This window comes from Ambystoma mexicanum, chromosome 5q (genome assembly GCF_040938575.1).
Source record: "Ambystoma mexicanum isolate Mex_15411 chromosome 5q, UKY_AmexF1_1, whole genome shotgun sequence".
In the NCBI taxonomy this organism is placed as follows: Eukaryota; Metazoa; Chordata; class Amphibia; order Caudata; family Ambystomatidae; genus Ambystoma; species Ambystoma mexicanum.
In genome coordinates, this window is record NC_090933.1 from 1,294,002,537 (window position 1) to 1,294,029,501 (window position 26,965).

Here is a 26,965-nt window from a genome sequence, read left to right on the forward strand (position 1 = left end):
TAATTTCAAACTATTCACGTTCTGACCTGTCAATTTTTCGTTAAACTCATCCCCCTCCAACCTTATTGAAATAAAGTAGCAAGAATTAACCAAGCAACAAATAAGACAACCATCAGATAAGCAAATACTAGTAAGATTTGGTTAATTTGCACCTAATTCTCTATTATAATGCTGTATGGTTTGACAATCTCCTTCTTGTTACATGTATCATGCAGTATCGCCCCAATGCGTAAATCGTATGATCCCTGAACATACTAAATACCATACTTATAATACTCGACAAATAATAATTTTCTTTCCCCTCTAACTTTTACTATGCGGAAAGGTAGCTTTTAAAAAGCCTTATAGGCAACTATCTCTCCAATGCCATCCAGTTCTACCATCAATACCCATTCCTGCATGACCATATGCAAAAATATCTATTCATACATACTTCATATCAATTCTCCTTATCAACATCTCCAAACTTTCCAGGACTAAACTTATCCCAGGCCAGAGTACGAAAAATGGGTTGACACCGCAAAGCATATGTACACTGTCCTCATCTTGGCAGCTTCATGACAATATTTCCTCAGTTTCATCTTCTCCAGTTATCTTCCCCATTCTTCTTATTCATTTCTTCAACAACACATTTCCCTGCTTATTGCAGTACATATCCAAATGTCTAGCATCAGGCCTTTTTTTGTTTTTTTTCCTTTTCCTTTTCTATTGTCCCTGTCCCACAAGATTTAATATCTGTGTGCCATCTCCAATATGTTTACCACATCTCTTCAATTTCATAATGCAGAATAACCAGGTTACTCACCGTAGTGATCACCTTACTCCTAGTCCATAGTCCCCTTTCCGCCATACTTATGGGACATCTCTCCGTCCTGTGGGACGGGACCGGAGCACTTTGTTAAAAGCATCAAAAAAATTTCAGAAAATGTGTCCTTCCTCTCTTTCTTGCGCGGGGCCCGGCACGCGGCTGTAACCCCGCCACCTTGGCTCTGCCCCGCGCATCGCCCATCAATCCTATTCTACCGTCAGGTCAGAGACCTATTAGCAATAACATAGGAACCTTATTAGAGGGGACGGCGGGCGGGCGTATGGAGGAAAGGGGACTATGGACTAGGAGTAAGGTGATCACTACGGTGAGTAACCTGGTTATACTCCTACGTCCCGTCCCCTTTCCTCCATACTTATGGGAGATTCCCAAGCACTCCTAACAGAAACTACGGGTGGATGGAAATACCCCTTAGTGAAAAAGGTTCTTCAGCACAGCCTGACCAAACTGAGCATCAGCTCTCGAGCTCATGTCAAGACAATAATGCTTACAAAAAGCAGATGGGGAGGCCCAAGTAGCTGCTCTAGCGATGGACTCCCAGGGGACATATTTCTGAAAAGCAACCGCGGCTGCCTTGCCCCGCACCAGGTGTGCATGAATACCCTTAGGAGGTTTCAGCCCTTGGACGGTGAAAGACTCCGTAATGCAGGCGGCGATCCACTGGGAAATAGTCGCCTTGGACGCCCGCTTACCCTGAGGGTTAACGAAAGTCACAAAAAGTTAAGAACTCCTAAGCTCAGAAGTCCTGTCAAGGCAGAACTTAAAAGCCCTTCTGACATCAAGACAGTGCAGAACCCTTTCTGCCTCTGAGGTAGGGTTCGGAAAAAAGACCGGCAGGGTGATCTACTGATTCAGATGGAATTCAGTTACCACCTTCGGTAGAAAGGCAGGGTTTGTCCGTAGGACCACCTTGTCCTTGTGAAAGACCAAGAAGGGATGCTCCACTGACAAGGCCTGGAGCTCACTCATCCGCCTTGCTGAGGTAACGGTGACCAGAAAGGACACTTTCCATGATAGGAACTTGAGGTCCACCGTGGCCATAGGTTCAAAAGGCTTAAGGCACAGCGCCGTCAGGACTACATTTAGATCCCACTCCGGGTGCAGACTACGAACTGGAGGGTAGAGGCGTGTCAAGCCCACTGGATTACACAGAGAGTAAGAACATTGGTCCGTAGAAAGATAAGCAGAGACCGCTGAAAGGTAAGTTCTGCATGACAGAAAGTGAAAACCTGACTCTGCTAGGAAGGATACGAAGGACAGCACTGTGTCAATCGTAGCCTCCCTTGGGTCCAACTGCTTTCCCAAACACCAATGACATAACCTGAGCCATTTACTTCTATACTGGGATCTAGTCGAGGGTTTCCTGGCTGCCTGGATAATACGCATGTTATCCACAGACAAGTTAAGATGTTTTAAAGACTTGAACTCAGGCACCATGCCGCCAAGCTGAGCGATTGTGGGGAGGGGTGCCACATCTGATGTTCCCCCTGATGAAGAAGATAGGGACACATCGACAGGTGTTGAAGTTCTGAAAACCAAAACCTGGCCGGCCACCACGGGGCTATGAGTAGAAGAGAACAGTTCACCGAGTTCAGCTTCAAAATTGCTCGATGGACTAGAGGCAGAGGCGGGAAGGCGTAAGCTTTCATGTTGTGCCATGGAATCTCGAGAGCATCCTCCAGAGAGGAGGCACCCAGCCCCCCTCTGGAGACATACCGAGGAAGCTTCTTGTTTACCGCCGTAGCGCAGAGGTCCACCTCCGGTGTGCCCCAACGCAAGAAAATCCATGAGAGGAGCTCCGCCTTCAACTCCCACTCGTAGCTGATCACTGTCCGCTGGCTTTGGGCATCCGCTGTGACATTCAACTGACCCGGAATGTGCACTGTAAGCAGCCAGACACCATGAAGCACGGCCCACTCCCAAATCTGGATGGACAGGTCCACGAGGGGGGGAAACTTCGTTCCCCCTTGCTTGTTGATGCAATACATTGACACCACATTGTCCGTGCGTATGCGAAGCACCTTGTTGGCAATGATCGGTCTGAAGCGCTAGGAAGATCGCCAGAAGCTCCAAATGATTTATGTGCAGGAGCCTGTCCTGAGGCGACCAGAGGTCCGAGACCTGAAGATGATCTAACGTCACACCCCACCCCAGGAGGGAGGAGTCCGTCGTGATTGTCACCGAAGGGGCTGGGTCCTGAAACCCCACACCCACCAACAGGTTGCTGAGAGATGACCACCATTCCAGGTCCACTCTCATGGAATCCAGAATCATCATCAGCTTGGAATCCGGGTCCACAGCCTGACGCCAGGAACTCTGAAGAGTCATCTGGGTCCGTCTCATCTTGAGACGAGCAAGAGGAAGAGCCAGCACGCACAAGGCCATGAGGCCCAGAAGCGTCTGGAACCACCAGGCAGACATGCTCTCCGACTGCGCAAAAATCTGACACGTGGCAAACAGATCCGCCATTCTGTCCCCGGTCAGGTACACTCTGCAGTCGACCGTGGTCCAGCAAAAACCCCGGAAAATCAGATCCTGCGAGACCGTCATGGAAGATTTCCGCCAGTTCACAGACAGCCCAAGATGGAACAGGAGCTGAAGGAGAGACTGGAGATTGCCCTGCGCTGCAAGCGGACAAGGGTTGCGTAAGAGCCACTTGTCCAAATATGGATACACATGGATACCCTGGAGATGAAGATGGGCTGCAATCACCGACATCATCTTTGTGAAGACACGCGGCGCCGAACTGAGGCCAAAAGGAAGCACTCGAAATCTTGAATTTATCTTGGGGTAGGAAAAGATTGAACTGGGAAAGGTCTAGGATGGTGCGCAGGCCAGCCTGGTTGGGTTTGGGCACCGTAAACAGCCGGGAGTAGAAGCCCTCCCATCGCTCCCCAAGGGGAACGGGTTCCACATCTGAGGTCCAGAAGTTTCTGAACCTCGGCTTTGAGGGAGGGCGAGCCCGACAGCTGAAAAGGAGGGTTGAGGGTAGGGGTAGAGGTAAGCCGAAGCCCGCCCGAGCGACTGACTAGACCCATCTGTCTTCTGTGATGGTCTGCCACGCCTCCCAATGAGACGCAATGCGTCCTCCCACTGGGGTCTCGTGCGAGCGCGGAAAACCCTCATTTTGCAGGTTTATCGGTGGAGGTGCCACCTGAGGCGGAGGGTGAGGAGCGAGAGAAAAACCGCAACAGTTGTTGCCTACGGGGGTTGTTCCCTATAGGGGTATCCACTCTGCGAGTTTTTCGGTCAAGGAAGCCCCTAAAGCCAGAGGAGGGTCGACTTTGCGACAATGGTCTCTGGGTTTTGAAAGGGGTCTTAACCAGGACAGACAAGGACTTAGCTGTCTGAGTGCTATCCTTCGTCTTGGTGAGCTCTACATCTGTTGTAGAATGAAAGAGCTCCTTCCCATCGAACGGAAGGTCCAACACCTTGTCCTGCACTTCTTTTGAGAATTTAGTTGCATGCAGCCACACCTGCCGTGAGGTATCAACCCCCAGCATAAGGCCCTGAGCCGAGGGCCACCTCTTCTGAAGAATGCAGCCTGTATCTCGCGTCAATTTTCTTATTGACAAAAAGTCCAGAGTGTGGCTTTTCCCAAACTCTGCGGACCTCAGCCAGAAAGTCCTTCTGCAAGAACAGGCCGGTACGCTCCAAGGGAGACAGCGTGAACACCCCAGAAAGCACTCATCATGTCCAATACCCGGTCATTAAAAGCTCTGGTAGAGTGGGGAAGGTCCTCGTTGTCCTGATCGCCTTGGGCGTCATCCGACAGGTCTGGATCCTGCTGAGCCGTGTCAGGCGCTGCCTTGTCCACAGGGGACAATGGAGGCAAAGGCGGAAGAGGCGGAAGAGGCAGGCGAGGCACCGTAGGCAAGGGAGGCGCCGGCGGTACCACCGGAGGAACGGGAGGAGCTGGAGGCGCAGGCGGGCATATCTCCCTGAAAAGCCCTTTGAAATATTCCCTCATGGGGTCGGTACGCATTAATGTTTGAAATGTACCAAAGAAAGCCTCCTCCGGGGACTGCCTTGGAACCTGAGGAGGCCTCTCATGAGGTGGACAAATCCAGTGACGTAACGAGGACGGGTGCCACACTGGCCCCTCCACCGACATATCCACATAAATCAACGGTGCCGACCCTGCAGGCAACGAAAAATTGTGCGGAAGAGGCATCCGAGCGTTTCAATCAAACTGGTCGATAAGGATGCGCACAAGGGACTCTATGTTCACCCAAGGAACCAAGCCCTACACCTGAGGCCGATGGCGTAGTTGTAGGGGTAGCACTCAAAATGGCTGCCGCGGTCGTGGCGGGAACGGGCGCCATTTTGTCCTCATCTGAGGGGAACTGCGGCACATGAGGAAGTGAAGCAGGGGTCCCCGTCGATGGATCCGGGGTCTTAACTTTAGCCGTATTCATAAGGGACCTCGGCAGAGCCGGTACTGTGAGGCTTGGAATTTTTGTGTGTAATACCAACCGCCAAATTAGCCTTCGAAGGAAGGACCTCAGCACTGCCGGTAAAAGAAGAACTTTGCTTCTTTGCCCCCTCAACAGGTCTGGTGTCACTGCAAGAGTGGGAACGGTGAGAAACAGCTTTCACCGACATGGCATTGTCAGGCCTCTCAGAACTGTTGGTAGCTTTAGCCTCTGGACGAGGGACCTCGGATCCAGGCCCGGTAACAGCCTTATCTGCGCGGGCCTCGAACATCCGTTCGGTAACAGTAAGCCCACCCAAGGCCTCAGGGCGCACCCCGGTCTTATTTTTGAGGGAAGCCGACAGAGAGGCCTCAGAGCGAGCTCTGGTATCCCGCGACTCAGTAGAACTGGGTCTACAAACAGCCCCCACAGGAGGGGCCTCGGAGGGTACTCGGTATCCACAGGCCCCTTATGGAGACATTCGAGAAAACTCTGGTACAATTATTAGCCCAACAGGCACCTCAGGGCGAACCCTGGTGGCAGAGCGATCAACGTCCCTCCCGCCCCGAGAGGAACCCGGAAAGGTATTCCCGGGCCGGGGTGCTCTGAAAAGTAAAGAACTTACCGGGCGTTTCTTCTTCTCGTCGATGAACGCCTGAAAATGTGAAGGAGGAGCTCGTCGGAACACCTCCTCCCATCGCTCCAACCAACGTTGAAGTGCCCGGACCGAAAGGGAGTCGGAGTAAAAAGGGGAGTCCCAACGGTGATCCGGACCCAAGCACTCTAAACAAAGAGGATGTGGATCCGCCCTCGCGAAACGACAGTGACACGATAAACAATCTGGAAAGTCTAGTTTGAACGACATAGACAGACTAGTACACGATCGCTAGCGAGAGCCAGAGAGGAAAAAAGGGAAGAAAATCTTCGGAGGATGCAAATGTGTCCAGTCCCAAACGAGTGGAGAAAAGGACTGATGGGCGATGCGCGGGGCGGAGCCAAGGTGGGCAGGGTTACGGCCGTGCGCCGGGCCCCATGCAAGAAAGAGAGGAAGGACACATTTATGGAAAATTTTTGGATGCTTTTTAGAAAGTGCTCCGGTCCCGTCCCACAGGACGGAGAGATGTCCCATAAGTATGGAGGAAAGGGGACGGGACGTAGGAGTAGAACAAGTTACTTTCTTACCTGGTAACGTTCTTTCGATGGGATGTTCCGACGACGTATTCCACATCTATGACAGGTAATCACCACAGCTGTGCTGCTTTGGAAAATTTCTGGCGTCTGCGTCAATGACGTCAATACGCTGTCCTCGAGGGTCTGTCGCGCCAACGTCACCGGATGTTATAAGTAGGACGCACGACACCCGTAGCCTCAGTTGTAGTTTTTTCCCAGAACGTGTGGCACCAATCTTCTGCCAGCATGACCACAGAAAGCCTTGCGGAAACGTAAGCTGCAATTGCATAAGAAATTCTGTAGCGGGGCAGGCTGGGAGGGTACGATGTGGAATACGTCGTCGGAACATCCCATCGAAAGAACGTTACCAGGTAAGAAAGTAACTTGTTCTTCGAAGGGATTGGTTCCTCCGACGTATTGAGGTGGGAAAAGAATTTAGAATTTTAGAATGACCAATTAAATTGCAGAATAAAGGACCGCCTTGCCAAAGGCCAAATCTTGCCCATGGATCGAATCCAGGGAGTAGTCTTTTACAAAAGTATGGACAGAGGCCCATGTGGCTGCTTCACAAATGTTACGAATGGGAACACCCCTCTGCAGAGCAGTAGAGGCAGCGGCACCCGTGGTAGAATGGGCCTGTAAGCTACCGGAGGGTCCTTACCCGCCAAGCGGTAACTTTCAGAAATTGTCAAGATAATCCATCTAGACAAAGTCTGCTTAGTAACAGCTTGTCCCAAACGCCTTCCAGCGTATCCTACAAAGAGCTGATCGTCCACTCTGACCCGGGACATGCGTGGGATGTAGAAACTTAAAGCTCTCCTTGGATCCAACCTATGGAGCCTCTCCTCTTCCTTAACAGGATGTGGACCAGGATGTGGAGGAGGATAGAACGTTGGAAGAATGACCTTCTGGCTTAAATGAAAATCCGACACAACTTTCGGAAGAAAAGAAGGACGAACCCCAAGGACAACCCTGTCCTTATGAAACACTGAAGGGTGGCTTAGCAGATAGTGCCTGCAACTAACTCACTCTGCGGGCGGAAGTAACCGCAACTAAAAATACAGGAATTTTAGAACCTGGTTCAAATCCCAACCGGGCACCTGAAAAGGTGACGGTGGGAAAACATTAGTGAGCCCTTTCAGAAACTGAGAAATCAAAAATAATCTTAAGATAAGAACAGTCCTCAGATGAGCGCTTAAATGTGGCCAGTGCCACCAGGTAACCTTTAATGGTACCCACTTGCAGGTCCTTGTGGGATAACAAAAGCAAAAAACACAGAATCACAGGAATGGCACATGAAAAAGGATCCACATTCTTAACCCTGCACCAGTCGCAGAACTTTCTCCAACAGCAACCGTACAGGGACTTTGTTGCAGGCCTTCTGGCCGAAAGCAACACCTCCATCAGGTCTTCAGGGAGGTCCCAATCCATATACCTCTACCTTTCAGAAGCCAAGCATGAAGTTTGAGAGTCTTGACCTCTGGATGGAGAACCTGACCCCCCCCCTCCCGTGAGAGCAGATCGTCTCGGTAGGGAAGACGGCGTGGAGGGCAGATGGACAAGTCGAGAAGGTCTGGCTACCACGTTCTCCTGGCCCGTGCCGGAGCATTGAGGATCATTCGGGAACCGAACCTCCGTAACCTCCGCAGCACTTGCAGAATGACGGGGACTGGAGGACACGCGTACAGCAGTGGGAAGGACCACTCCACTATGAACGCGTCCCCTAAGGCTCCTCTTGGAGGAAATTCCCACAAGCAGAATCTTTCGCACTTCCGGTTGGCACTGGTGGCGAAGAGATCCACTTGTGGGGTCCCCCAAAGGGCAGAGAGCCAGCTCCCACTCGTGAGAGACCGTGCTCTGCCTGCTCAGAGCGTCCGCCGCCCCGTTTTCGTCTCCGGCCAGATGAACTGCAGAGATCGAAATTTCCTGCTGGATAGCCCAGAACCAGAGCTGCATCGCACAGAGGGAGAGACCCCCCCCCCCTTTTGTTGAGGTGGTGATGGCCACTGCATTGTCCGTCAGAATCAGGACAGTCTTCCCCCACACAGATGGTAGAAAAGCCTTCAGGGCTAGCCTGATGGCCCTCAGCTCCAACAGATTGATATGGAGTCTGGACTCCGACGGAGACCAACGACCGCTGACTGATGCGTCCGTCACTATCGTCACCTCCGGCCAAGGGAAGCCAAAACAGAGCCCCCTTCATCAGATTGCCTTCGACGGCCCACCACAGAAGATCCTGGGCGACCGAGGGCGGCACCTGAACAGGATCAGACATCCTGCCGGAGGACTGCGACCACTGCATCTTGAGAGCCCACTGCAGAGATCTCATCTGCAGCTTGGCCTCTGGCACCATGAGAATGCAGGATGCCATGAGGCCTAGCAACCTCAAGAACTCGAACGCCGGGAGACTCTGGGCATGTTGAAACTTGTGCACCATCTGCAGAATGTGACGAGCCCTCACCTGGGGAGGGAAAAACTGCCCCAGGGATGTGTCGAGCACTGCTCTGATGTACTGGAGCCGCTAGGTTGGCGTCAAGTGGGACTTCTTTAAGTTGAGGGAGAAGCCCAGCCTGTGAAGGGAGTGGCAGGCGACGGACAGATGATCCAGGACTTGCTCGGGAGAGCGCGCCCTTATCAACCAATCGTCCAGGTAGGGGTAGACGTGAATCCCCCCTTTCCCGAGATACACTGCCACCACCACCATGAGCTTGGCGAAGACCCTCGGGCGGAGGTCAATCCGAACGGCAGGACCCGAAACTGAAAAGTGCGAGTCGCCAACCGCGAACCTCAGGTACTTCTGGTGCTTGGGATGAATCGGCACATGAAAGTAAGTGTCCTTTAGGTCGAGAGACACAAACTAGTCCTGAAGTTGAAGGGCCTGGAGGACTTGAGAGAGAGCATCTTGAACTTGTCCTTCCTGAAGAGCTTGTTCAAACCACGCAAGTCCATGATGGATCTCAATCCCCTGTCTTTTTTCGGGATCAAAAAATATGGGGAATACCATCCCTTGTTCCTCTCCGCTACAGGCACCAGTTCTATGGCGCCTTTCTCCAGCAGGGATTAGATATCCTGCGCAAGGAGCGGGTCTGGACTCTTCAAAGAGAGATTCCCTGGTGGATTGTCATGAGGCCTCTGCCGGAAAGGAAAACCGTAGCCGTGGGCTATCATCTCCAGAAACCACACATCTGAAGTAATGGCATGCCATTCTACAAGATGCTGCGCCAGGCTTCCCCCAACTGGCGAACCATGGGACATGGCCTCATGACTGAGCTGAAGCGGCTGCGGCAGTGCCTGAGGGCAAAGAGGCAACTGCCTGAGCGGCCTTGGAACCTCGAGTACCTTCTTTTCCACCTCTGGTACTCCTACGTTGGCCCCTTTGACTTGCAGCTCCCCTCGATCTACCAAAGGTCGAGTAGTATCGAAAGGAACCTCCCCTCCATTGCTGTCCCCTAGGACGAAAAGGCAGAGGTTGGCGAACTGCAGCGCTCAACGACTTCGCTGCAGCTTTGGAGGTCTGCAACCTCTCAATGCTCTCGTCAGCCTTACTGCCAAAAAGATGGTCACCATCAAAGGGCATGTTGAGAAGCCGGGCCTGCACATCAGGAGCAAACCCCGACTTCCGCAACCCTGCAAATCTGTGCATCACGGTGTTCGCCGCCATGGACCGGCTGACACAGTCTGCCACGTCCAGACCCGACTGAACGGATTCACACATGGCATCCTTGCCATCCTGTACAAGGCCAAGAAAGCCATCCCGTTCCTCCACTTCGGGAATATGTTCAGCCGCCAATGAAACAATTCCACAGAGTGTGAGTGAAACGTGCTAAGGCGCACACACAGAGTTGGCTGCTTTCAAAGCCATACCCCCTGAAGAAAGGACTTTCTTCGCCCAACCGTCAAAACGTTTGTCATCCCTATCAGGAGGGATGGTAGGGTACTGCGCCTGTTTTGCTGGGGCCGAAGATACCTGCACCACCAAACTCTCCGGAGTAGGGTGCATGGACAAGTAGCCGGGTCGCCACTGGCTGGGTGGTACTTTTTCGGCAACGACTTACCCACTGCCGGGAGACTCTCCGGAGCAGTCCAAGCCGCTGCCACCCTTCTTTGCAAGGCCATATGGAATGGCAGTACTGGGTCAGTTGGTGGACCTTGGTCCAAGATATGTGTCAGGTCATCCTGCAGAAAATCCACTGGTGGCGCAGACCACCCCAAGTACTCCGTCACCCTCGACATGAGCCGCCGGTACGAAGACTTGCCGTACGTGCCAGGCTCAGACGTACCAAACTCAACCTCCGGAGAGGTGTCCAGACCACTGGGGTCGTGCAAAGACTGTCTATGACCAGATAAGAGGTCGTCAGGAACCAAACCTTCCTCAGACCCTTCATCCACCTCAGAAATATAATCAAGAGGCTGGAATAAATCCCTGGATGAGGGCACAGAAAAAGGCACAACCACATTTTTTGACTTGGCCAGAGCCTTCCTCAGGGTTTCCACCGGTCTCCGGGGCACCTCTGATAAAGCCTCCTCGAAAGGCATTGAGGGCGTCGACGGAATCGGCGTTGAGCATGGCGCTGATGGCTTCGACCCAGGCCTCAAGGGCGGTGCCCCGAGCGTGTCCTTTGACAGCCTCGGCGCCAATGGTTTCCTCAGAGGCGGAGCCTCGAGAGAGTCCCTCGACGGACATGGAGCCGATGGCGTCGACGTCTTCTTCGAAGACCTCACAGGCTCCGACAGTCTCGAGGGCGTCGAGGACTGGGACCTGGAGCGGGCATGTCTAGAGCGATCCACCTTGTCCGATCGGGACCTCGAAGGCTCCTGATGATCGCGCAGACCACCCGAGCCCGAAGGCGTGCGAGCGGTGGCCCTAGCACGTTCCCTGCTGGATTCTTTCGAAGGCGCGGACGGAACTTAGCCCTGCGACTCAAAAATCGCCATCATCTCCTTACGAAATGTATCCGATTCCGCAGGAGAGGAATGCTTGTTGGGACAAGCAACCCGCCGACGGGCAGAGTCCTCTGACGAGGACGGCGACGGCGCTTCAGTGAGTGCCTCAAAGAGGCAGAGGAATGGCGGGAACCACTCCGGGACCAAGACCCCCTGGACCTATGCCGACGACGCGGAGAGTCGCCTCTCGATTCGTCGGTCGAAAGCCCAGCAGATTTCGACTTTCGGGGCTTGGAAACCCTACCGAGAGAAAGCTTCTTCTTCCGCGCCCGCAAGGCCTTCGATGATAACGACTGCCAATTATCACAGTTATCCGTGGCGTGGTCCACCAGAGGCAGGCGGTGTGCGGGTCCGTAAGTGACATCTTGGAACCGCAGTCACGACACTTCTTGAATCCCGACCGCGGGGTAGAAGAAGAAGACATGAGATCTTCACAAACAAACAAGTTCGATAGAACCGATAGAAGTACTCAGAAGAACCGAGGTGCGCTGAGATCTCCGAAGAAAACAGGTTTGCGGAAAAAACGGAACTGAGGCTATGGGCGTCGTGCATCCTACTTATAACATCCGGTGACATCGGCTCGACGGAGGTCCTCGAGGACAGCGTATCGACGTCATCGATACAGGACACAGACGCCGAAAATGTTCCGAAGCAGCACAGCTGTGGTGATTACCTATCATAGATGTGGAATACGTCGGAGGAACCAATCCCTTTGAAGTTTACTTTATCTTGTAGAATTCAGTGAGGACGTCTATATCTTGCTCCTTAACCATTAACTATACACCCTCCATTTGTATTAATGGCTTGACTCATCACTCAACAAGATTTTTCTACTTTCCCTTAATCTCCTGAATGACATATAAAGAACAAGAGCTTCATAATTCTCCTCAGTTAGCATGACCAGGCTAAGCCACTTCTCCTCGTCCAGCAATTTAATTTGCCAGTGAATTATCTTCCAGCTCAGCACCTTTAAACCAAATCTCATCTTCACTGTTTAGAACCGAATAATACTTCTGTGCATTCACATTACCATATTATATTTACGCACTCCCATTCTACATGCAATCCAATTAGTTAAAGCAATGGAGCCAGCCTGTGTTATTAATGAAACACACTTTTGCATTAAGTCAGTTTTTCCACAGGATACAGTCAAGATAATGTGGCAACTGTATAATTGCATTGTAGATACCGTGAACTGGGAGTTGAGGTGTTGTATAGTTCTGGCGACATGCTCCTCAGTTATAAGATCCTTTGTAAGTAATCAGTCTGTGTCTGCAAAAATACACCAACTAACTGCCCGCTGATCTTTATGTGCCTGGAACAGAGTTGGTCCAGCCCATATATGGGAGTATATCATCTGTTCTTTTCAATCATAGGCACCAGCTTGTTATTTGCTTAATTTTGTGTGGGCAAGATGAGCAATAATATTCTTATTGGAGCCTGCAGCATTTATTTGCACTCTTTTAATCCGCATTTTCTTTTCATTTTCCCCATCCCTAGTAAAACAAACACGACACCATCCCTAAATCACCACAAGAATATTAGTCTGCCCGCCATATCCTACGAATCTGCCCAAAAGCATTGATTGTGGCACCAAACTTACTTGACACATTTCTGTAGGCGCCACATAAAACAATGATACCTACTTGTTACTCATTGTATTGTATTCCGTCGACTCACTGTATGCCACGTTTTGTTCGGATCCATATGTAACCAGGGTCCAATTAATTAATGTATTGTCCTCATGCCTGTTTGCTTCTGCCTCCATTGCATGTATGTATTGCATGTATGTAATCACAAGCTTTCAAGCGGCCAGCTACCTCCGGGTTTGGTGCGTGATATAAATATTAAACAAATACAAAATACATGCAAATGATGGTGCTCGCGTTGGCTCAGTATTGAGAATTTTAAGATCTATACCTTTAGGCAGTTTTTCCAGTTCACTAGCCTCCTTGTCTCTTGGGTTAACCTAGCCAGCAATTCATATCACCAAGTAAAATGGTAGAGCTGTTGGGTTTATTTAAAGGGGCAAGTAGGTGTGTTAAGTCTTCATTGAAATTTGGCATGGTTTCAGGTGGAGAGTAAATTAAAAGGAAGTTAATGCAATGGTTTTCAGTGGGGATTAATTTTATGTGAATCCCCACTGAAACAAGAAACAAACAAAATTGAGAATGTTGTGGGAGACTGACTTGGAACTGGTACTAGAAGATAAGCAATGGGACGACACACTATGCTTTGTCAAAAGGGTCTCCCGCAATGCCAGATTTCGCCCGCTCCAGCTTAACTTGCTACACAGTTTTTACTTTTACATGACCCCTAGCAGGGTTACTAAATTTGATGCAAAGGCGTTGCGGGTTTGGTAAAGGCAATGCAGATATTATGCATATGTTTTGGAGTTGACCTGAGGTGCGGACCTTTTGGCGCCAAATTGAGTAGGCATGCATAAAAGCAGGGGTCCATGGATACCAATGTTCCCAGATGGAATGTTTGCTGGGCACCTATTCCAGGCCAGACAAAAATAGACATGTGATCAAACTTAAGGACTTGGCTTGTGCTTTACCCAAGAGGAGAATAATCATGGCATGGAATCAGAAAGGGAGGCCACAATATCATCAGTGTTCGAATGACCTAAAGGTATGGCGTCAGGCTGAAACTACAACGTGGTAGAGGGCCGTGAGGAAGGACATTCATGAGTCCACCGAGAACATAGCCGCTTGGAATCCCCTCCTCCTGGCTATGTATAGCCCCCTCTGATCAAAGGCCCCTGTAAACTCCCAGAGGTTCTTTCACTCCGATGCATAGGCTAGATTGGGCACATATTAGGGGCCTTGTATATAGCCATTGTGAACAATTCTGGCCGGGTTAATGGCCCTCTCCCCCACACGTTACTATACAGGTTATATAATTACGCATGTTTACCATCCTCCACATGAAAAATGTTATGATACGCAATATTTGATACCTAGTTTTCTTGTTATTGTTTATAGGATTTTTAGAGTTAAAGATTTGGCACTGGACTTGGACAAATACAAAGATGAGATATCAAGTGTGTAGATTTTGTGATCAGGCTACTAAATTGGCAAAACATGTTATTTGCAAACTCAGGAGGAACAAACAACCAAAACCATCTATACAGCAGTGAATCTCAGAAAATCAAAGAGTCATAGTGGCTATTTCATGGGATTCAACAATACAACGTGCATAGTAGCTAATTCATATAGGAAGAGATCAACTTTCCATTTAAAAAGACCTAATTGTTGTAAAAAAGATGCCATGTTAAAAGGAAAAATTAATGTGAATATTAGGATTATTGTGAATGCACTGAAGTTTGAATTAAATAAAGGACAAAAAAAGACATATATATATATATATATATACACACACACACACACACACAATTTGTGAAAGTGTGTTTGTATGTTCTGGGTTGGGTCCAGCCCCATAACAGTTGGTGGGCTAAAATGTTGGCCTACGGCCAGCATACCAGCCTGGGGTGTAGTGGCGAAATTTGACCAACCCCACCAAATCGCACTGGGGCCTGTGCTATCAGCGTAGGAGATTTCGGGAGATTGCCCATTTTGCGTCATTTTCAAAAATAGGAAGTTAGGACATAATATAACATACACATATCACACTCCTGCACATTCCTAGAGAAGGCACCTCCAGGCCACAAAGGCCCGCCGGACCCGGGCACTGCTGGAGCAGTGCACATGTTGAATTCTGATGAAAAGGTAAGCCTGTCTGGCTACCATCCCCCCAACACAGCCACACGTGCAAGTCCCCTCTGAAATCGCCTTGTTTATTTGCTGTGAACCTGGGAGCATTCTTTCAACTTTTACTTGCTCCCCGCCAAGAGAAATTCGCCAGAAAAGAAAGAAGTGCTGCACCATAGCAACGCATTATGGATAAGGCGTGGTCTCCCTGTCCTAAGATGGCCGCCGCCTGATCCTTTTGCTGACTCTGCCTATCCTCCTGCTGATCTGCTTGTAACAGCCGATTGGGTGTCCACCCCAAATTCAGCCAAATCGTAGCCGCCGGCAGGCAGAAGCCGGCACTCGCAGAAGGCTCACGAGCAAAAGGCTCCTGACTGAGCCTGACAGAGCCGAAAGAGCTCACCCTCTTAGCGATACCGCATTCCCCGTTCAACCACCCCTCTAAGTCACCGACCCCTACACGGAAACGTTTCTACTGGACCACCTGCACTGACCATTTGACTTTCTGTGCAGAGCCGTTGGTCTCCATTACCCTCAAGAAGCCGCTCCTATTGGGCAGGTCGATTCGCCCCAACAACAAACCTGTACCTTCGATCGTATTCATATCTACTCGCATGGTGCGAGCCTTCCTAGCCTTATCTTCCGACTACTGTACCATCACGCCTCGCTAGCTAACATGCTGCACCCTGCCCACGCTCAAATTACATGCTACCGCATTTAACAGTTGGCCGCCTATTCACCCCACTATTGATCTGTAGCAGCGACCTGCTCTCCGCCAGGTTCATCCGAGTCATACTTTCAGTCACAATATGTTGAGAGGTGGGACTAGGCGCTCCTAGCCACCCATCTCCACTGCCGTAACCAGTCTATTACCTGGTCTACTATAGCACGACCCTACTAGTAATTTCCGTCACAGTTTTTATTGAATGTGGGAAACGCTCAGCATTTGATATTTCTACCAGGTAATCAATATCTTGTTGCTGATTCCTTAGACTACTGCACGTGGGGCAATCTTTTTTGTGCACTGTATCTATATGTTTTGTGTTGGCACTGTATCAATATTGCACAGTCCCTGTATCCATGCCACATTGTACCTGTACCTACATTATTCCACTTGGAATCACCTATGACAACACGTATAGAATGCCTTAGATGCGCCCACTGCTTGCGGACATACGTTTTATTTCTATCCGCCTCTGCGTATCTATAAAGTGCGTTAAGACATCTAATACTGGTGGACTGTTTTGCATTGATCTAGACATACAACTCTGTTCTCAGTTACGCCCCCCCCTGACCGTTACTGTATTTCTGCCCAACCTTGTCTGGACCCTCCCCTCTCCCGTAATAACAGTTTAACGCACTCCTGAATACGAAATTACTGTTATTTATTATTAGCTCTGATTGGCATTCGAGTATGAGTCACTCCCATGGTGCATGCTGAACATGAATGTGTTGCCATTTATGCAACCCTTGATTGGCCTATGACTATTGTCTAATTTGAGCAGTTGCCCGAGCGACAGTCCACGCCCTCTCACGGACTATATTTGACCCTGCAGGGCCGTGGGCCCCTGCATTGTGCACTATTGCATATCTCCTGCCTTCTCACTGTGTCCCAGTCGATCCATAGCGGCACCTTTCACATGCATTATGCATGCCTACACCTACTTTTACTGGTTACCACAACTACTGTATGCCATACTGGCTATAGCCCTATCTGCTACAGCTGTGGGTAGCCTCCCTATGTCTGTACTACATTTATACCCAACCATGGCAAATTTAACACCTCTGGGGTTGGGCATCAAATCCTCACCACTCTTACCCTCTCTGAAGCCTACCACTTTGACAATAAAACCGACTAGATTTTTACAGTTTCTGAGTGGAAACAGTAACCTTGTCCAACAGATACACCCTATTAGTCTATCCCAAAACCATCAGCCTGGCCCGAACTCCACACTAACCATTTCTAACCGCCCTTGTTCCACCACAGCGAGAAATCTCAGACTCCATACTAGGCTAACTAGACTCCAAGAACCTCAAAGCAGAACTTTTCAGAAACCATGTCCCCCTATAGTGAAAGACACTGTTTCACTTGCTGGAGTACGTTTTATTCCTTCTACTAGTACTCCTAAGACCAGTAATCGTACCATCAATACACTACGCCATCGCACTCCCTTCACCAAGTTACGCTCAAAAAAGATAGTCAGGACAAACCCCCTAGTAGCCTCCTCAAAATATCAACAGCTCTAATAATAAGGGCGCCTTAATCAACGCTAGATCTCTGGTGACACATGCTACTGAGATAGCGGACCTGATCCAGGCAGCTAATTACGATTTCCTAGCAATAACAGAATCTTGGCTCCACCCAACTGCGGGCCCAGCCATCCTACTAGCAGTCCCTGACAACTATACCATCCTCAGAGCTGACAGAGTCGATGCAGAGGGGGAGGCATAGCAGTCATTGCCAATCCCGCCGTGCCATGAGAATAGCTCCCTCACCACGGGTCAATTCCTGTGAACTACTCACTTTCAAAATACCTATCTCTGACTCCTGTACGCTTACAGTACATCTTATTTATAGACCGCCAGGTCCCACCGGCTCATTCGATAAGGACATCTCCATAATTTTATCTGACAACACTAAGGCCTCCTCGCAAATATTATTGCTGGGGGATCTCAATCTGGGCTTCAACGACGTTGGCGACCAACAAGCCTCTGCTATAGCCAATGTGCTTACTGAACGAGGCTGGCTTTATCCAAAGAGTGTCCCAGTTCACCCATGACAAAGACAGAACCTTAGACTGGGTGGCAGACTTCAATTGTAATACAGATATAACTTCCATCACTCCGCCACTATGGACTGATCACTTCCTTCTGTCCTTCACCATTACAGCTAATCCCCCATCTAATAAAGTGAACTCTATAGCCCCACCTATCTTAACCAGGAACAAGAAGAACCTCCCGGTGGACAAGATCCTACCACATGTTCTCCCCACCCTCAACTCACTGCCATCCACTTCTGACCCGGACACATTAATAGATGTGTATAATGCCACCATGACCAGAACCTTTGACCTTATCGCCCCCCTTAAATGATGAAGGAGCAAACCAAGAGCTCACCTGAACACTTGATTCACCCCCATCTCGAATCACTGAGATCGGATAAGAGAAAACTCCTATGGAGACACCAAGCAGGAAACTTATAACAATAGGATTCACCAAGCCAGCTCAAATATGAAGGAACTCTTTGTGATCCTAAAGGAGCTGAAGGCCCCCATACAGCCTACAGACGATTGCCTTAAGGTGCACCAACATTCAGACTGCCCTTTCTAGCAAAATTGCACTTCTACAGAATAAGATTGCTGACAAAAGAGCGAATCTACCTAACCTAGCCACTCATGAGAACACACGGACAGTTCCGACCAATCTACCACAACGATTCAGATTTGCACGAGTTTATATCCTTGAGGTAGAAAAGATTATCCTATCCTTAAAACCCTCAAACTAGAAAGGAGACAGTTGCCCAGCTCAGCTCATTAAAGATGCTGCCAGAGTCTTGGCAAAATTCATCACCAGATTAATGAATGCCTCCTTCACGTCTGGTACCGTCGCTAGGAATTTAAAGGAGTCTTGGGTCCTACCCCTACTAAAAAAAACAATCTCTCGACCCATCCATTCCCACCAACTACCGGCCCATCACTACAGTACCATTCCTACTTAGGATCCTAGACAAAACAGCCTACATTCTAATACAGAAGTATCTAGAGAACAATCACCTACTAGGAGTCAGCCAATCTGGATTCAGGCCCCAACATGGAACCAAAACAGTGCAGATTGATCTCAAAACCCAAATCGATTAACTGAAAGACAGGGGGGAAAATAGCCCTGCTACTTCTCCTTGATCATTCAGCTGCCTTCGATTTGGTGGACCATAAAGTGCTCTGTAAACACCTTGACTCAGCAGCCCACTTTTCACAAGACTATATAGCATGGATTAAATCCTTTTTGAATAACAGGACCAAGAGAGTATTTTCACCTTCTGCAGTTGCGGATCCTATCCCGATCACTTGTGGCGTGCCGCTGGGTTCCTGTGTCTCGCCAACAATGTACAATTTATTTACAAAACCACTGTTCGATAATCTGGACCATCTGGGTGTCACCTACACAAATTATGCAGATGACACCCAGATCCTCATACCACTCACTGGAGACCATGACAAGGACAATGCACTTGTAAATAAAATGTATCTTATCATCAAGCATGGATGGCCGCCCATGGCCTATGCTTGAATGACGATAAAACTGAAATCATCATACTCGCTACCGCCACTAACCTGAACAAAGTCAACCCTAATTACACCTCATCTAACATCAATGGTAACCACATTAAAGTGGTCAAAGAGGTCAAAACTCTAGGCTTTTACTTAGATTCCACTCTCACCCGTGGTAAACAGGTCCATGCCATGGCCTCGGCCACAGCATGCACCTGCAGGTTGATCAGAGAATGCAAACCGTTTCTCTCCAAGGACAGTAGCACTATTCTAGCTAGAGGCCTCATACTCTCTAAGCTGGGTTATTGCAATGCCCTATAATTGAGCATGAGTAAGCACACTATCAACAAGATCCGAATCCTCCAAAATATTGCCCTCAGAGCTGCACAGGGCATTGCTAGGAGAGGACCTATCTCAGAACTTAGGAGAAGAAATAAGTGGTTTTCTGTTAAAGACAAAATCTTCCTTAAAATCGTATCATTAACCCATAAGTGCCTCAACAAAGCTGCCCCTTGCTACTTCTCTGATAAAATCATTAGAAGAACCTCAGAACGTCCTACTAGGCCAGGGGGTGGGTAGCTTCCCTGTCATGGCTGCACAGCACTGGAACGCCCTCCCTCTGCCACTCAGAGCTGACCAAACCGTCCACAAATTCAGGCGCAATACCCTTATCTGGCTCAGAACCAAGGATCAGGGCTCCATCTAAATGCTGGACTTTATCTGTACCTCATAGCATAAAACTTTCTGCCGTTTAGAACTGCATATGTACATACATACTGTAAGCTTTTGTATATTATTGTGTATCCTTTTTTTTGTACATAACTATAACAACTCTCTTTGTAACCTTTGTGTATATCCTGTCACAACTACTGTAATTCATGCTTTTCTTGTAATTCTTGTAATTTCGTGCATATTTTTTGCTTCAACTACTGTAACTTATGCTTAAATTATACTTGTAACCCCTGTGATGCTGCGCCCAGATACCATTGGGTGAGGTGTGCCCTACAAATAAACAAACAAAGGCTATAGCAGTCCCCCACGTGCATGTCAGCTACAGACCCAGACACAGCTGGCTAGTTGTAATAAAACATGAACCTGGGCCATGGAGCATAAAATATTTAATTCATGTTTTTCTGGGACTAACCAATTTAGGGTGAAAGTAAATGATTGTGTGCGTCTGTGTACTTATTTTGTGCAAAAATGTAAAGTTCCAAGTAGATTATTGTTGTTCTAGAGTGTTTCAAAGGTTTTAAAGGAAAGGCGTATGTGTGGGCATCACATGAACAATTTACAAGTACAAATTAAGCTGTGTTTTTAATTAATGCATCTACCTTCAGAAAAAAAAAGTACTAGGTATACACTTACGTTGACATTCAGCTTTTTCAGAAAGAATTCCAGCAATGCAGCACTGACATCGACTGCTCTCTCACGTTCATGTTCTTTTGTCGACTTGATCCATACACCGAAATGCTATAAATATAATGAGACATGCTGTTTCTGTAGGTATCTGAATCCAACAAAATCACACACACACACACACACACACACACACACACACACCAATCGTGTTACAACACTACCACCACTTGCATCAAGACGACAAAAGAGCCTAGTACTTGTCGTCTGTCAAAATATATGCTTTTTGTTTTACCTGGTAAATTCAGGCTTAGAGCCATCAAAGTGCAACTGGATTATTGATGAACGCTCTGTTGCTCACTGGTTTAGCTCATGTTTGAAAAATCTGATACAAATCTGAAATATATTTCCTACGTACCCTGATTGGAATGTGGTACAAGGCATGTAATACCAGTATGTTTTAATTATTTCTATTTGTTAATCGAATTCCCCACATGGGAAGGTGAAAAAACACAAAATACAACAATTAGAAACATCTTTCACCATTGCCCCCTTCCACCTCCAGCTAGGTGCAGACATTTCCCCCACACATTAAGCAACATAGAACCATGCTGTGCTACAGAAATACAAGGACCTCATATATAGGGGTCACAACATAAAGACCGTGCCTGTATTTATGTCCCCCAGAGTCCATAAAGGGGGGGGGGGCAGGGACACCCAAACAACAGAGTAACAAGATCAGGCCTTAGAAGGGAACCACCCAAACCTACACAACCATTTACTCGCTTTATTTCCGTACAAAAGGGGACACCTCCACCTCAGAGCCCCCACCATGTATGGACAAAGTTATGAATTCCATGAGGTATCTCTCATTGGCGGCCCATTCCCCTTCCGATGGTAATTGCTTCCTCTTCCAGTAAGTCGCCAAGTGAGACTGTGTAGACAACAGAACATGGGTCATGTGCAATAGAGACCTCCAGCCTTCCTCCATCTCCTCTAGCCCAAACAATATTAAAATGGGATCCAATTCTCTTTCAATACCATCCACTCCGCTAATCACACCCAGGCTGTCCTTCCAGTACGCCATCACCATATCACAGGACCACCATATGCGGCAGTATGCCGCTTTTTCTCCACACTTACGCCAAAAGTAAGTGCTCACTGACATGTACATTTAAGAGAGCCTGGATCGTACTGCCATCTATGCAACAGTTTCACACTGTATAACCTATGCCGATATGCTTTCAAGGTCTTATGGGCCCTGCGCACATCCTCTTCCACATGGGCGCATCCACATGCCTGTTCTGGTCTCTTTGCTATTTTGCCTTCAGTATCAAAACCCCTAGCTAATACTAGTGCAGCATATAAACATGATATAAAACTTTATGTTTCTGTGTGTGTGTCCAGTATCTTCTCCGCCAGGGTCAACTCACTTTTAAAACGGACTTCAATTTTTGGGCTATGAGAACAGCGTTCAACTGTAGGTATGAGAAGACAGAGAAATTGCGAATATGCAGGGATTTCCCCAAACCTTGAATGGAAATATACTTCCCCTTTACCCACAGTTAACCCACGCTTTCCAACCCCACCGCATACCAATCTTGCAACCTCAAAGGGTCTGGAAGATCATCTCCAATAGAGGGGGCCCACAAGGACTCAGAGGCCACAGGGTGACACCTCATCTCCGGTTGTTCACTCCAAATTCCCCAGATCACTCCCAGAATACCATGCTCCAAATCCTCTTTGACACCTTTCCCTTGGGGGCCCACAGCTATTCCCCCTTGCTGGCTTCAAATGATAGTTTTCCAGGTACACCCACTGCTGGTCTCTATCCATCCTCAAATGGGGTATTAGAACGCGCAATTGCAAAGCCCTTTAATAATGTATAAGGTCCGGAAAAACCTAACCCCCTCCCCAATGCCTTCTGAAGTACTAGTGTATCATATGCAATTCTCATTTTCCTACTCTGCCACAGAAAACGGGTCATCCTTCTCCACCCCTCCTTCAGCAAAATATTAGGCACCTTGATTGGAAGCATCTGGAACAGATATAGGACCCCTGGTAAGAAATTCCTCTTAAGCGCATTAAGGTGACCCATCCATGAGAGGATATGCTTATTCCACCTCTCCATTTCCCTGTAGAGTTTTGAAAATAGCGCGAGGAAAGTTTACTTTGCATAGGTCCTCCAGAGTTCCTGACACAACCACCCCCAAATATTTAATGCTCTCCAATTGCACTTCCATGGGTTGGAGAGCCTCAATGTCCCTCTCCAAGTCTCAGTCGAAAGGGAACACTATTGACTTTTTCAGATTGAGGAATATGGTGCTGTCTCAGGGTTCAAAGTCAATCTGCCCAAAGGCCGCGGGAACCAATGTTGAGAGTTCCTCAAATATAGGAGTATAGCATCTGCGTACATACCCAGATTGAATTCCTGGTCTCCCACCCATATACCTTCCACTCCAGGGGACATCCTTATTTTCTCTGGTAGAGGTTCAATTGACAGTGCAAAGAGCAATGGTGAGAGTGGACATCCTTGCCTCCGTCCTCTCTGCAACCTGAATTGCCTCAAGACAGTCCCATTCACTATCAATCAGGCACTGGGGTCAGTGGTGTATATAGCCCTAACATCATTCAGAACCTTACTAACAAATCTAAATTTACCCAAAACAGCATAAAGAAAATCCCATCCCACCCTATTGTAACACTTTCTCAGCATCCATATCGAGAAGAGTTGGATTACTCCCCTTTTCTACTAGCCAGATCCATACGATTCAGGGTTTTCCTCATTGTGTCTGCCCTCTGCTTACTCTGGATAAACCCAACCTGATTAGGGTGGACGAGACAGGGGAATGAGACCTTCAGGCCTGGAGGCTATCGTTCTAGTGAAGATTCTGCATCCACATTAAGAAGTGAAATTGGACGATAGCACATACAAGATGTGGGGTCATTCCCCTCTTTGGAAATTACCAATATCAATGACTTACAAAATGTCAGAGGGGCCCTTCTGGTATAAAAATTGAGTAAAACAGCTTCACTAGGTGCGATACCAGCCCTCCAGGAGAAGTCTTACAGAAACCATCGTCCCGGGTGTTATACCCTTTGGCATTCGTGCAATGGCCAACAACAATTCCTCAGAGTTGAAGGGCACATCAACTCCAGAGGTTTCCAGCCTGCTCAATAACAGAAATGTGACTTCCCACAGCTGGCATTTCAGCTCATTGTTTCCCATATTATACTCCCCTGCATAGAGCATCTCGTACAAGGAAGCAAAAAAAAGGCACTCACCATCGCCCTACCTGCGCCTGAGGATGTTGCTGAGGTGAGGTCCCAGGCCCCTCTCCATCGGGCTTGGGAGAACCCCTCTGCCAATGGCAGACCCGTCATCTGATTCAGAAGCTGGAGCCCGGCCACACTCCAAGATGGTGGACCCCACCACCAGCCCCAAGACATGGACTACTGGCATCCAGCTTCATTGGCTGGTTGGGCCATATTCCTTGCAACCTGATTGGCAGTCTACCTCTTTTGTCCTGCCCACCTCAAGCCACGAGGCAAAGCAGACCCATGCCGAAGGCACAGGCAAATGCACTCTCCATCAACCTGTCTGTGCTGGATACGACGCCTACTGAGGAACGACTCTCGATTTCCTTCCTTACCTCCCCTCGGCGGGTTCCACCCGTCACCTGCCTGATTAGTCACATCTGCCCTGTTGGTCAGGCTGCGTCGCCCAACATTGCATGCAGGTAAGCATTGTAGTCGCCACTTACACTATTGATCACTCAACATTATTACCCACCGACTTTGACTCTATGCAGCACACTTATTGTGATTGTTTCCGTTGGGGTAGCAGCGACTACGTATGGACTTTAACTGTAAACTTTCTACATGCCTCCTGCAGCACGCCGCTGCTTGTTGCAACTGTTTGAATTCCACGTACCCTACTGTAAGCTGCACTTCCAACCTATCCACCGCGCCTTGCACAGCATACACAGGCTGCCTAGCAGCCACCATAGTATGCCCCTACTAGTCTGAAGCCTAGCGGTGTATACTACTCCTATTGTGTCTGCATTCGACCTGTCCAGACCCACAAACTATTGTTGCCTTCAATTGGCGATCCACATAACAGACTGCCTGCGTGGATCTTCGAATCTAGCTGGGCCCACTTCTCGCCTAGCTGAGCACCATCATCACTCGGTTGCTCACCAGTCCACCTATTAGCACCACTTGTAATGCGAGCCCCAAACCACTCACGTCTGTATCTGTATGAAACTCAATTCTCGATGTACATTGAAATCTGTGCTCTTAGCATACTTAGTCACTCATGTTAACCTGCATGCATGAAATGGAGAAATTACCTTACCGACCGTAATGTTCTTTCTATGGATTATTCTCCCTCAGATTCCTCACCTGACATATTCCCCTCCAGCTTTGCTGCTTTGGAAAATGTTTCAATAGGGGGCATAGTGGACCTCGACATGGCCGTCGACCATCAATCTGTCTTGCTCAGTGTCTGGTCGTCGGCTCCGGATGTGACGCCAGGCGTCGTATAAGCAGCATGTCACTATGCCCCAACCTCAGTTCCCCCTTTTATCCAGAGCACCACACACTGCATAGGAAAACAGAGAGAACAAACGGGCTAATGAGCCCTTTACAAAAGAAGTAATATAAGCCTCCGAAGGAGGAACAATTGAAAAAGGACACTAGGAGTAGTGTTAGAAAAATGTTTGTTTTAAAACTGTGGCAGGAAGACTGACACAGAGGACCATCACCAAGTCGAGTTTTTTTTAAATAGAAAGATGCGCACCAACCACCAACTTTCTGAGTGGGGAGGGATAGGAGGGGACATAAGGAATCTGCAGGAGTAGAATCCATAGAAAGAACATTATGGTAAGGTAACTTCTCCTTCAATGGATTGCTTTTCTCCCGCAGAGCCCTCATCCGATAGACTCCCAAAGCAGTAATGAAGGACGCGGGCAGAAAGTTAGACCAGAAGGTTTTGCAACACCGCCCTGCCAAAACGTGCATCGGCCATGCGAGCAACATCCAAACTGTAGTGCTTCGTGAAAGTATGGAGGGATGACCATGGTGCAGCGTGTCAAATATCCCTAACAGGGACTCCCTTTGCAATGTGGTTGAAGTCAAAACCCCTGCTTAGTCGAGTGAGCCCTGATGGCAATTATTTGCCCACAGACTGGTAGCATTCCGCGATACAGAAGATGATCCAGTGGGACAAAGTTTTCTTAGTTATAGCCAGGACCTTGTGGGTTAATGAAAAGGCCACGAGGAGTTGATAAGTTCTTCTGAACTGGGCTGTTCTCGCGATATACAAACATATGGCCATTTAGGGTCCAGCGGTGAAACCGCTCTTCCTCTTTAGAGGGTTGTGGTGGATGGTAGAACACCGGGAGGTCAATGGATTGTGACAAGTTAAACTCGTAACGTAGAAACGATGGCTTTCTACATAAAGCCTGCAGTTCACTCACCCGCCTAGCGGATGTAGTAGCCACTAAAAGGGCGGTTTTCGAAGATAAAAGGTTCAAAGAACAAGAGTACATTGGCTAAAAAGGAGGCACCATGATATAAGTTAACACCAGATTCAGATCCTAGGGAGTTGGCAGAAACGTATTTACAAGGCCCTTCAGGAATTGTGCTATCACCGGGATCGTGAAATACAAACCTTGATCCAGGGATCTTTTAAATGCAGACAAGGCCGCCAAATATCTTTTTACTGTGGTTACCCAAAGGCCTGCTGAGACCAGTGACAGAAGGAACTCCATCACTGTAGTGATGGGGCAAGAGATGGGGTCAGGGGAAGAGATGGGGTCAATCCGGCGTTCACTGCACCACGCCTCAAATCTTCTCCATATGCACGCGTACAGATCTTGTAGATGGTCTGCGTGCAGCCAGCAACACCTCAAGTACTTCCACAGAAGGGTCCCAATCATCATATCTCATCCTCTCAAGAGCGACACATGGAGGTTGAGGGATTCAGGGGTCGGATGGAGTATCCAGTCTTCCTACTGGGTTAGCAGATCCAGGTGCTGAGGCAACCAGTGAGGTCGAAAGATGGACAGATCAAAGAGGTCAGAGTACAATGTTCTCCTCGCCCAGTCTGGGGTGATCAAGATCACGGTCACTCAAAACCTCTTCAACCTCCGGAGAACCCATGGAACCCATGGAATGACGGGAATCAGAGGGAACGCGTAAAGGAGAGGGAAGGTCCAATCCACCAGAAAAGCATCCCCCAGTGCACCCGTTCGCTAGGAATTCCCTTGA

The 26,965-nt window shown here is 48.6% G+C and overlaps 1 protein-coding gene across 2 annotated transcripts in view; it reads right to left on the reverse strand.

Moving 5' to 3' along the window:
• MROH1 (maestro heat like repeat family member 1) overlaps window positions 1–26,965 on the reverse strand; it is a 2,813,132-nt gene that overhangs the window by 1,027,715 nt on the left and 1,758,452 nt on the right. For both annotated transcript variants that reach the window (XM_069621886.1, XM_069621885.1), the window contains one exon: window positions 20,702–20,806. In XM_069621886.1, coding sequence (XP_069477987.1) covers window positions 20,702–20,806 — 105 coding nt within the window. The remainder of the gene's footprint in view (window positions 1–20,701; window positions 20,807–26,965) is intronic.